This window comes from Acinonyx jubatus, chromosome A1 (genome assembly GCF_027475565.1).
Source record: "Acinonyx jubatus isolate Ajub_Pintada_27869175 chromosome A1, VMU_Ajub_asm_v1.0, whole genome shotgun sequence".
NCBI lineage: Eukaryota > Metazoa > Chordata > Mammalia > Carnivora > Felidae > Acinonyx > Acinonyx jubatus.
The window spans coordinates 134,730,212-134,743,355 of NC_069380.1; the positions used below are offsets into that span (position 1 = coordinate 134,730,212).

General features: G+C 42.3%; 1 protein-coding gene across 1 annotated transcript in view; it reads left to right on the forward strand.

Moving 5' to 3' along the window:
• The window catches only part of MCCC2 (methylcrotonyl-CoA carboxylase subunit 2), a 71,499-nt gene that overhangs the window by 46,615 nt on the left and 11,740 nt on the right, over positions 1–13,144 (forward strand). The window contains exons 9-13 of the mRNA XM_015074584.3: positions 4,578–4,677; positions 4,791–4,886; positions 6,352–6,424; positions 9,767–9,843; positions 10,775–10,841. Coding sequence (XP_014930070.2) covers positions 4,578–4,677; positions 4,791–4,886; positions 6,352–6,424; positions 9,767–9,843; positions 10,775–10,841 — 413 coding nt within the window. The remainder of the gene's footprint in view (positions 1–4,577; positions 4,678–4,790; positions 4,887–6,351; positions 6,425–9,766; positions 9,844–10,774; positions 10,842–13,144) is intronic.

The window sequence follows — 13,144 nt, forward strand, 5'->3', positions numbered from 1 at the left end:
ATGATATAAATGTGTACATGTGATAAGGTCCACAAAGAAGTATAGGAAGGGCATATAGGAGGTGGATCTAACCCAGTGCCGTGCAGGCATTAAGACTTTGTGAAATTAATATTTGTTAAGTGGAGCACAATGTGCTGGATGGTGAGCTGTGATTCAACAACAGACCACGAGAGAAATTGAAATGGACAAGTGTATTACTCACAGAACCTGGAAGAAGTACACGGCATGCCTCGAGGGACCACGCTGGGAGCTGTTGGCAGAGCGCAGACAGAGGCAGAACCTGAGCACATGTTTTTCTTAGGGTCCATGTTGGAGCACTTTGGGGTTCCCAGTCTAGGGCTAGTTTAGTCCATTCAAACCCAAAGATGGGAGTTTCGTTCAGTTCCATATGGGTCTTCTTTAAGGAGCACATAAGGCATGCAGGAAGGAGCTGGGAGGCAGGGAGACTGTTGATCATGAGGGTCGCTGGGGGAGTCATAATCAGGACTTACACGTGCTTGTGCTCTGTGGCTGCTGTCCAGAGCATGTGCTCGCATGAGCGTGCTGGAGTGAGTTTAAGGTTCCTGCAGGCCACTCAGTCAAACGAAGTAGATTCTGAGGCAGCCATCTACCATGAGGTAGCTTAGCTAAACTCTCAACAGCAGTAAGTGCATAACAGCTGGTTTTTGGGGGGGGGGAAGCCCTACTTTGTGGCACCTGCCAATGCCCCTGGTGTAAATTATCCCACCGAGGCTGACTGCAAGGTCCTGAGAGGACACCACTGAGTGTGGAATCAGGAAGAGGTGCACACATTTGGCTCTTGTGAGTCAGTCGTGAGCTGGCTCCATCATGTCACTGGTCTAGTCATTTCGGGTTACAGTTCAGGGCTAAGAAGACTGTCTACCTCCTAGAGTTTTGTGAGGATTGAGATGATACATATAAATTGCTTGAAATAGTACCTGAAGTAAGTACCTATAAATGTTAACTGCCACTATTTTTGTTGTTGTATATCATAACCTGTCATTAAAGAATTTGGACTTTTTTTTTAAAGAGAACTTTAAGGAGTTTTAAGGAGAGATATGCTATTATGAAATATTTCATCATAAAAACTCCCCCTGGCTGTAAAACAGAGAACATTTAGGGATTTGGCATGAGTCTACCTGAGGGACCAATTTGGGGGGTTTTATCAGCAGTATAGGTGAGAGATGCTGGTGGCTATGGTGGTCATGCACGTAGGGGGAGTGACCAGGTTCAAGCTTCCTTGAGACAGAACTGAGGGACTTGCTGATGGATGTCATATAAGGGGTGTAGGAAAGTGGGGTAACATAGGTGATAACTTGACATGGTTTCATTCCTGAGACAGGGAAGATGGGAGGAGGAGGAGGAGATCTGAGGATGGGGCAGGGGGATCGGGTATTCCTCTTGGACCGGGTAAGTTAGAGGCGCTTGAGACATCCAAGTAGGGATGCTGGCTGAGCAGGCAGTTAATTGATAAGCGTCTGCTCCGCAGATCAGCGCTGGAGATCTTTAATTGGGAGTTGTCAACATAGAAGTAGAATTTAAACCCATGGGACTAGTTGAGCTAGCTCACCCCAAGATGGGGGTAGATAAAGAAGAGGGCCCAGGACCATACCCTAAAGAAGCCAGGTATAAATTGCAGGTAGACCTCGTCATCAAGCTCCCTGGCTTGGCAGGTGCATGAACCCCTCTTTGTGCTGCCAGACCTCAAATCCAGAGAGGCAGGAGGCTACGGGAGCAGTCTAGTAGGTAGGAGAAAGAAGACAGGTACAGCATTTCTACTTTCCTGTCAGTAGCACCACTGCGCCTTAAGAAAAGTTGGGGAAAGGAGCTATGTTTGCCTCAGTTTTTCCTTCATTCCCTTCTCACTGAGAGCTTACTGTGGTTAGATTGATGGCACTCAGTGTTGTGAGTAACACAGAAAAATTTCAGGCCTGGTCTCTCCCTTCAGGATTAATAATTTCATTACGTAGATAAGAGAAACCAAAGAGCTAAAAAGCAATTACAAAATGAATATGATAGCTTGCTTCCAGCTTTCCAACTAGAGGCAATAGGAGGAGTGGTTAAGGGAGGGGTGTTGTGCTTAGGACACCTAAGTTGTGTGTTCTGCATGCGTGGAACAGAGCACTCGTTTCTTTACGGTGAGCACATGCGTGTAAGCGGACTTGCTGTGGTCCTCTCTGATCGATAGCATAGGCCGTTGCAGGCAGACGTTGGTGTGGGAGGAGGAGGGAGGGAGGCCGTGGCAGGCAGCCTGGAGGGAGGAGCACGCCAGTGGAACAGGTGGGTGGAATACAAGGTGGACTGCCACTGTTTGTGGTTGCTTAACGGGAGATGGAAATGAAGATATCATTGGACGAGCAGTAGTGTAAAAATTTTTTTGATTTAAAAAAAGTTATCTGGTGCCCATAAACACTGTAGGCAGTATGCCAAGTTGGGCTGTAGGTTCCAGAATTCATCTTCTCTTTGCCTTACTTACTACTGTTGTGACTGGACCAACTACGTACTTCCCTGAGCCTCATGTCTTCATGTGTAAATGAAGATAATAATAGTTCCCACCTCTTAGCAGTGCCTTATGCCTGCTAAGCACCCTATTGCTACTAGCTATTATTATTAATAATAACCTGTTTAAAATCATGAGACAATGATTAAGCAGTGATGGCTTGGTTTTTGTTTTTTTTAACAGTGTAATAGATTGCTTTGGGTTTTCTCTGTCTTTGTAAATACATATATTTAAAATTTTTTTTTAATGTTTATTTGTTTTTGAGAGAGAAACAGAGCACAAGTGGGGGGAGGGGCAGAGAGAGAGGAGACACAGAACCCGAAGCAGGCTCCAGGCTGTGAGCTGTCAGCACAGAGCCCGATGGAGGGCTCGAACCCACAAACCACGAGATCATGACCTGAGCCAAAGTCAGATGCTTAACCGACTGAGCCACCCAGGTGCCTCTTTGTAAATCCATATTTAAACCTCTTTGATTAGTCATCCTGAGGAGTTAATTTGACATAAAGACTTTCATAATATAGTGTCTCATCAAAGGTTTCCCTTTCCTGCTGTTTTCATGAATACTAGGCAGTTTTGAAAAGAAAGCATTTTATTTTAAATATTTACTGATTTGGAAGTAGTTCCTTCTGCTGCTGTTTGCTTACTGAATTATTACAGTGCAGCTAGAAGTCAGCAATTATAGCTGGCATTATGTATGAAGCATTTAAAAGATATGGTTAGTTGTAAAATGTCATATTAAGTTAAAAAAACTGAAGGGTCTAGTATTTGCAGCGTGTGTGGGGCTGTAGGACTAAACACGGTCTCTATGCTCATTTAGAAACACCCAGTCCAGAGGTGGAGAGTGCCCTGAAGCCACCGTGAGAACCCATTTCTAAGAAATATCTATCAAGGGTTTGACATTTTTCCCTAGACAGGACATCACAATTATCACAATTTAGTTGCAGCTGATTAGTCCTTACTCATAAAATGAAGAAAAATTATATTTTTTTCAGGTACATATTTTTGTCTGTGTTTATCATCATTTTAGTTTAAAAAAATTTTTTTAAGTTTATGTATTTATTTTAAAAGAGAGCAGGGGAGGGGCGCAGAGAGAGGGAGAGAGAATACCAAGCAGGCTCTGCACTGCCAGGGTAGAGTAGGGTAGAGGTGAGATTGTGACCTGAGCCAAAATCAAAAGTTGGACACTTAACCGACTGAGCTACCCAGGCACCCCTTATTTATTTATTTTTTAAAAGATTTTATTTTTAAGTAATCTCTCCATTCAATGTGAGGCTTGAACTTAATACCCCCAGATCAAGAGTCACATGCTCCACTGACTGAGCCAGCTAGGTGCCCCTACAGTTATTTTTAATATTATATTACAGAGTCATAGTATATCTACCTGTGAGATAACAAGCCATCTAATCAGAATAAAACTAATAGAGCAAGCCCATGCATCATTCACACCGAACTTGAAATTGAATGGGAACTTCAGTGGCCCTTATCACATTTCTATTATCAATACCCAGTTTTACCATTGATCCAAGGGACAGGGTCTTCAAGCCTTTGTATGTTACCTATAGCAGCTTATTCTTAGGGTGTAACTTTGTAAGGTGCTCCTCAGCTGTCTCTCTGAAATGAGAGACCATAGTTGGCATCTTTGTTAGGAGCTTAGTTAGTGACAAACACTTTGTTGTTATGGACTACATTATGCCATCTGTGGTTGTTGAACTTTAATCATATACAGCTTTGTTTGAGGTGCATGGGAGGAGCATTAAATAGAAGTCCTCATCAGCAAGGCTCTCTGGTCTAGTAGAAGAAGGTCAAGATTAAAAAATAGAAGGTGTGGATTCTTATACAGCTACTGCTGGTCCTAGGGCAAGGTACTTAATTTAAGTATACCTCAGTTTTTCCTGTTTGTGAAATAAGGATAATACCTTTCTGCCACGGCCATTGTGAGAATCAAATTAGATGACATGTGTTGAAGTATTTTGGAAGTGAAATGATGCTATCCTTAAGTGAGAGAAGATATTTGGGGTTTAAGATACTTCTTTTCCTTTTCCCTGTTCTGATTATTTTAGTGTGCTTTGCTCTGTAGGAAGTCTGGAGTATCCGACTACTATGCTTTGGATGATACTCATGCCCTTCACATAACTAGGAAGATTGTGAGGAATCTAAATTATCAGAAGAAATTGGATGTGAGTTGGTTATGTTCTTCTGTTTTTTATTTTATTGAAAAGCATTTTGACTTATGTTACCCTGAATAATGTCTTTTAACAGGTTGATGTGGTTGTTTTATATTTTTCTGCAGGTTTCCATTGAGCCTTCTGAAGATCCTTTGTTTCCTGCTGATGAATTGTATGGAATAGTTGGCACTAACCTTAAGAGGAACTTTGATATGCGAGAGGTGTGTGGAGTGGAACTGTGAGCTATAAACCATGCTGTCAATCTCATTATATCCATTTGTAAGGCTGCAATCTGTTTAGATAGGTTGGTGCCTTAGAGCCTACTGTAGATCTCAGTAGGGAGTGACATAGAAGGGAAAGATCTCTTACTAGAAGAGAGAGGGGGATTAAAATCCTCTTAATGGTTGGGAAGTTTTCATTGCACAATGATGAAACTTGCTTTGTTCAAAAATAGGACTCATTATTCCTGTGGAACTTAGGAAAGATGTAGGTAACTTCATAATTTTCAGCTGTTTCTTTTTAGTGTTCTGATTTTGGGAAGTGGATGCAATGTCAGTAAGTTGTTGAAAGGAAAAAAACGTACCATTTTAAATCAATATGACATTAGCAGAGATTAGACTTTTGATTACAGTTGAAGCTGTTGCTATGGTTACAGATTGTCGACATGGTCTTCTTTGGTCTAGATTGACAATTTTTAGTGCTTGCATATAGCATGTAGTCTTTTATTTTGTTTGCTATCTGACAGAATATTTTTTAAATTAGGGAATTATCTTTTTTTTCAAATTAGGAAATTATCTTACTATCAGATTCTGTGCCTTAGTTTTCCCCTTGACTATATCCATTTAGCAGTTGATGAACATTTGGGCTCTCTCCATATCTTATCTATTGTTGATAATATTGCTGTCAACATCGGGGTGCCTGTGCCCCTCAAATCAGTATTTTTGTATCCTTTGGATAAATACCTAGTAGTACAATTGCTTGGTCATAGGGTGGTTTTACTTTTAATTTTTTTGAGGAATCTCCATGCTGTTCTCCAGAGTGCCTGCACCAGTTTGCATTCCCACCAGTGGTGTAAGAGGGCTCCCCTTATCTTTTTGTTTTTCTTTAAACCGGATGAGAAAAGTGAGGCTCAGAGGACTTGAAGTAGCCAGGCTGTGACTCTGGTTTCTCAGCTGTAGAGCCAGGAATCAGGGCTGGGTCTTCCTCTCAGCACTATTTGCTTAGGTTCATCGCATCCTCACAACCTTGTCCCACCTTTGCAGAGGTGAGAACTGAGACTCCCTCCAGGACATGCAAGTCCTATTGATCCCTTAGGTTGGAGGCTAAGTCTCCTGACTCTGAGCCTATCCCGTGCTTTGTGGTTGAATCCCTGACCCTCAGCTGATACTTTTGAGCAGCTCCTGGAGCTCTGAGTCCAGCGTGCAGTCCTTACAGTCTCTCTGCTTCTCTGCTTTGTAACATGGTGCTGTTGCTCTGACCACGCAGTATAAAACCAGGGCCCAGAATGACTTCAGGGTATCAACCATGCATCTAAAGTGAAATTCTAGTGAGAAGACTTGCTGTGTAGGGTGAAATTCTGTGAAAGTAACAGCTTAAGCATGAATTTGTTTTCCTTATGACTAACGTTAATGCAAAAAATTCTTTTGTAGTATAATATCTCAGGGACACTGTTATTTTTCTTCTTAGGTCATTGCTAGAATCGTGGATGGAAGCAGATTCAATGAGTTCAAAGCCTTGTATGGAGACACATTAGTTACAGGTATAAAGGCAAAGAATTGAAAATATGAACTTTTTTTTTTAAAGATTTTATTAAAAATTTTTTAATGTTTATTTATTTTTTTTTTGAGAGAAATAGACAGAGTAGTGAGTGGGGGAGGCGCAGAGAGAGAGGGAGACATAGAATCTGAAGCAGCTCCAGGCTCTGAGCTGTCAGCTCATAGCCCAGTATTGGGCTCGAACTCCCGAACCGAACTATGAGATCATGACCTGAGCCGAAGTCAGATGCTAAACTGACTGAGCCACCCAGGCGTCCCCTTAAAGATTTTATTTTTAAGCACTCTGTACACCCATCATGGCGCTTGAACTCACTATCCCGAGATCAAGAGTCACATGCTGTACTGAGTCAGCCAGGTTTCCCTGAACTTTTTCTATTACTTTGAAAATAAGTGATGTTTTATCTCCAGGTGTTGATGCACTTGGTGTGAGCTTTGTTATTTAGAGCAGGACAAATATGTGGGTCTGTATTCAAAAGGAGTTATTTTGTGAAGATGACTCGGAGCTGAACAGCTTCGTAGATCCAGAGGGTTTAGTATGATGATGGCTGGATGCTGTGGTGCAGGACCTTGTCTGTGACTTGGTGGAATTCACCGTGTAAAGACCCGTTACCGCAGTAAAATTAGTGGGAGCATTTGTAGTTCTTTTTGTTTGGATAATTTGGGTTTTTTTTTTAATTAAAAAATTTTTTTTAACATTTATTCATTTTTGAGAGTGAGAGAGACAGAGTGTGAGTCGGGGAGGGGCAGAGAGAGTGGGAGACACAGAATCCGAAGCAGGCTCCGGGCTCTGAACTGTCTGCACAGAGCCTGATGTGGGGCTCAAACTCACAGACCACAAGATCATGACCTGAGCTGAAGTCGGACACTTAACCAACTGAGCCACCCAGGTTTCCCTTGTTTGGATAATTTGTAATTATTTTGAAAATTTCAGCACTGTTTCCTTGGTTCTTTAGTCTCTAATTCAACTGGGAGGTTTTATATAATGTCCTTCCTAGAAGGACCTTCTCATAGCCTCTGTGTGGGTCTAACGTCGAATCATGTAAACACTAGACCGAGAATACAGGACAGAAAACCACGTCTGAAAAAACAAATAAGTCTATTTATAAAAGTTCATTCATTCATCTAAAGTGTTAAGTTTGCAGGCTCTGGAAGAAAAGTGTTTGAAACATAGATGCTAGACCCATAATCTATCTTGGACGAATGGCAAAACGAATTCTCTGAATTTTATTTGGTCTTATGAAAGCTAGAAAATGTAGTAAGTAATCTGAAGGCAACATATCAGAGTGAAAAAAAAAACCTCTAAAAAATCCAAATTGCAAATCTACGTGGAGGCTTAAGGATAAATCACAACACTTTCTCCTGGTGTGATTTATGAGCAATAAAAGCGTTCACACTGGGAGTGGAATTTATGTTTTTGTATTGAGGTGTTTAAGTGATTAAGAGACTTTTGTTTGATATATAGACAGGATTTGTGGCCAAATAGTTCCGGATGTAACGCTCACTGTGCAGCGGTTTGAAACAAGTCAGAGCTGTTTCTGCTTCTTTTCCAAAGATGGATGGGCTGTCCTTGTCATCTGTTTTTACCAGTTTGCCCCTTACTTGCTCAAAGACCTGTGGTACCTTTGTCCCCTAGAATACTGAGGATATATGTAATTCCTCTGTCTTGAATTCAGATAAGATTGGAGAAAGGGAAGGGGAAGTGAGAAGTGAGAAGGAGAAGAGGGGAATGAATGGAGGTTGGTGACAGGAGGAAGTATTGGGGGGAGGAAGAACAGATTTTTCTGAGGATCAGGTATCCCTGGCAGCTCTTAAGAGTTTCTTCCTGCCTCTGCACCTGCCTAGGTATGCCCTAGTAGTTTCTTGGACATTTTGCTTTCCTGTTTGGCCCAAAGGAAGTTGGTGAAGGCACTTCCTCCGTGTCCCTGATATAGTGGGGCATGTGCCCATGGGCTTGGAGATCCCAAGCCAGGCTCAGGATGGGTTGAAAGTCTAAATAGCTCACACAGGGCAGTATACCTTAGGAGCAGCACCACACTGCCAAGAGATGTGCAGGTTCCCAGCTGGTTTTGTGGGGGTGGGGCACAAAAGTGGAAGCGGATTGCTAGACCTTTGGAGAAGGTCACCCCTTTGCACTGTCTCTGTAAGTGGCATTGCCATTTAAGAAATGCAGCATAGGCTTTTGGCTAGGATTTTAGGACTGAAAGATTAAGAAAACCAAGACAACGCCAGAGTAAAGAACAAAAACAAGTTTTTAAAAATTCAGTGTTCTGGCATATCAGCAGGTTGACACTCTCTCTTATCCATTAATTTTCCCTCAACAATTTTTCGAGCACCTGCTTTGTGTCACACACCACTTTGTGTCGCACACCACACGCCGAGCGTCTCAGCTGGCAGCCGGTGTATCTTGAGCTTGAAGACAGAGCGGGGTCCCCAGGCGCTTTGGGAGAGTGCTTTGTCAACAAGCACTGTTTGTTGACTCTTGGGTTCCAAGTGTTTGATACCTATTTAGAGTCCTCGTTAGGCTTGTTGCAATTCACTCTTGGGAAGATCTCTGTAGTTTTTCCGGTTTACAAAGCCTCCTGAAATCCCCTCAGGTGTCTCCCTCACATACTAATCGTTTTCCCCCTTTTTCTTCTCCCTTTGTGTCTGTGTGTATGGAGAGTGGGTGTTTGCAGCGGTAGTGGGACTGGTGGTGAGGAATAAAGGAAGCTTTTAGAGAAAATGAAAGTGCAGTGGTTCATTGTGTGACCACTGGCCTCGACTGTGCTCCCGCTTTTGAAAGCAAGTTGGCCTGGGTGTTACATGTAAGCCAATTTAACAATAAATTATATTAAAAAAGAAAGAAAGAAAGAAAGTTGGCCTTTGCTGAGTTTATACCCTTTACCTCAAGGTCCTGTCATTGCCACAGGCACTTTCAGGCAAGCCAGTCACCTGAGAATGACAGATAGCTCTGAACATGGGCCTTTAAAGGGCTCTCCGCCTGTGATTTGTTCCATTTCAGAATGTCCTCTGTCTGGTACTTAGTAGGCACTCGGACATGTGTTACACAAATGAATGGGCAACACCCTACCCCATCATCGAACCAAACCAACCAGTCAGACAAAGTGATAACTTTACAGGTAACACACGCCTTTCAAGGAAGCAAAGAACCCAGACTCTCCAGTACTTTAGAAAGAAGAAATAGTGACATGAGCTGTTCTGTACCCTAGACAGAATCCCCACGTTTTAAACTTTGATTTGAAATTAAAGAATGTGTAACTATGTCTGTTAGCTGTGAATTAAAAATCCTGTGGAATACATAAATCTTTTTTCAATTTTCTTTTGAGGATTTGCTAGAATATTTGGATACCCTATAGGTATCATTGGAAATAACGGAGTTCTCTTTTCTGAATCTGCAAAAAAGGCAAGTACTGTTAAACATGTTTCAGGATTTTCTGTTTTAAACTTTGAAGGTCAAGTAATGAATGAAAGTTTATTGCATGAAAACTTTAAAATATTTAACCAGATGCCTTAGTAGGCAGAACACTGTATGTGCATGTGAGCGTGTGTGTGTGTATGTTAGTGTTTGAAACCATTTATATGGGGGTTTACATTAACATGTTTTATCTAGAGCATTATTTAAACAATGAAATGTTTCAGGGAAGTTTTGATACGACGCTTGAACTGTAAGTGCTGTGGATCACATGTATGTATCCTCAGGCCGTAGGAATACTTGTTTTAAAAGTGCTTATATTGTTTTAATTTTTACTAAAAGTTTTTTTCTTAATGTTTATTCATTTTGAGAGAGAGAGAAAGAGCTCAAGCGGGGGAGTGGCAGAGAGAGAGAGAGAGAGAGAGACAGATTCCCAAGCAGGCCCTTCACTCCCAGCACAGAGCCCATCCTGGGGCCCCATCTCACAAACCATGAGATCATGACCTGAGCTGAAATCAAGAGTTGGGCAGTTAACTGACTGAGCCACCCAGGCGCCCCTCTGTTTTCTTTTAAAGTGGAAAACTAAGGAATTATAGTGAGGCTCAGGAATTCCCACTGACAAGCACTTCTAGTTTTTTGAGTTTCACTTGCTGTTTAGAATGTTAGTGATTGACTTCATCCCTACAGCTGTGAGCCAGTGATCACACACATGACTGCAAACAAATGTAGTACAAACCATAGTCGATGTCCCATTGGCCGTGGGTCCACACGGGAGTATTATTGTTACTGTTACTGTAAGGTCAAACTAGCCAAGCACAGGGTACACTTTCCTATTGCTGACCCAGGTATGGTGTTTGTAGGATGCATGATGGCTACAGATTTGTTCACCCCCCTTTAAAAAGATTACCTCATTTGCTTATAGGGGGCTCACTTCATCCAGTTATGCTGCCAAAGGAATATTCCTCTGCTGTTCCTTCAAAACATTACCGGTAAGAAAATAGCTTAATCAGTTTTGTTGCATTATTCCAGAGATTAACTGTCCAGTAAGACTCAGATATTGGGCAGTGTAGACATAGAGCACTTCCATTATAGCAAAAAGTTCAACTGGATACTCTTTTGTAGAGTCTCTTCAAGGGTTAACACTTCATGAATCTAAAATGAGATGTTTATCCCTATTTGGATAAAGCAGTTTCTCAGTTACATGTATCACAGTCAGAGGGCCTCCCTTTACTCCTACACGCGCATACCTACGCCCCTTCCTCCCCCGCCCCGGCAGGGCTCTATTCTCTCCCAGAAATACTGATCTCACTACCAGAGAGTGTTGTCTGACCCATCATCTCTTTCCTAGCACTTTGTTTTCCATAAAGGATTTCAAGCACATGCTATGCTCCTTCCTTTTCCTCATCTTTTATTGTGTGGTTAATTCTACCTGAAGTGACATACTAGAAAAGGTGTATGTACATCCTGAACAATAGTCTGAGGATTTGAGTTTGGACTCCAAAGAATGGTAAGATCAGTATCCCCTCTCTGGATTTCATGTTTCATAGATGATCTTAATAGGGTGGATGAAATGATTTTTAAGGTCTTCTGTGGTTGTAGAGTCCTTTTTCCTACAATTCTCTGTTATTTATCTTGTTTGTGGAACAGTGCCTAACCTATAGGGGGCACTTAGATATGGTGGTTAGCTGAAAGCCCCCCCTCCTCCTGTCTTCAAAATGATCCCTGGCTATCTCGAGTTCAAAGGAAGGAGGGTTCTTAGTTAGTCATTAGAATCAGGTGAGCCTTCACAAGAAAAAGGAATTTGGCTCCTGCTAGTCAGCAGGGCATTAAACAGTCCTGGTGCAAAAACGTCTTGATCTGGTGCTTCCCTTAAGTTTATGATAGTTGATTAGATGGATTTTGAGAGGCGTTATGTCCCAACAGCAGCCTGAGAGAGCACTTTGTGGCAAACCTTGTGGAAGGGCAGATAAAAAGAATTCTGAAGCTTCAGGGGACCTTGTTTCTAATAATTTGATCGTTTATTAACCACCAGTAAGTTAAACCTTGTTCTTGGAAGTTATACCTACATTTCTGTTCTTTGGTTTTTTGGTTGGGTTGGGCGCAGACTGCAGAGATTGTGTTTGATTTTGCAATCTTGCATTTGACAGTCCTGTGTGACATCCATGGAGATACACATACAAAAGGCAGTTGAATAAATCTATTTTTATTATTATTAAATATATTTTTAACATTTATTTATTTTTGAGAGATAGAGTGTAAGTGGGGAGGGGCAGAGAAAGAGGGAGACACAGAATCTGAAGCAAGCTCCAGGCTCTGAGCTGTCAGCACAGAGCCTGGTATGGGGATCCAAACCCGTGGACCACGAGATCATGACCTGAGCTGAAGTCTGATGCTTAACCGACTGAGCCACTCAGGCGTCTTAGCAGTTCAAAAAATCTTGAACACAGAGGACGTGTATTGGCTGCATATAAAAATATAGGCATCCTCAGAATATGTAGATGTTATTTAAGACTGTGGGAAGAGATGAGAACACCCCCAAAAGAAGACAAGAGGGCTCAGGGACAGTCTTTGAGGAACTCTGATTTTTTTTCCAAAGAGATGAGAGGAGAGGAAGCAAGGGAGCATGATTATGTTGTTTTTTATGCTGGGAAGGATTAGGAGAAAGACAGTTGAGGTGGCACAATCTTTTTTTTTTTTTTTTTTTAATGTTTATGGTATTTATTTTGAGAGAGAGAAAAATAGTGAACAGGGGAGGGGCAGAGAGAAAGGGAGACAGAGAATCCCAGGCAGGCTCTGTGCTATCACCTAAGAGCCTGATGTGGGGCTCAAACTCATGAACTGTGAGATCGTTACCTGAGCCAAAACCAAGAGTCAAACACTTAACTGACTGAGCCACCCATGCACCCCATGGGATCCTATTTTTGAAGGCAAAATCATCTCCAGGGAATAGAGAAGCTGTGGGGTGCTGGGTGAGGGATGAGAGCTTGAACGTAGCTGATATTTGAGCTAGCTACTGTGGAATATTTCAGGAAATCAAGACAAGGCAGGAAGAGGTGCTCTGAGCTATTGAGAGGGCCCTGTTCACAGGGGTCCCAGGGAAGCACAGTGTGCCTGGCAAGGATGAGGGCTGTCCTGTCAGTACCGCTGTGTCTGCAGCTTGGACAGCTGTCCCATAAAAACTGAATGGAATCGGACGACTTGATTGCCGGGGACTTGCAAAACAAAGACAGTGACAGCCAATTAGGCAAGTGAGTGGACGGTTGGGGAGGGAGACGCATGAAGCCTGGCTTGG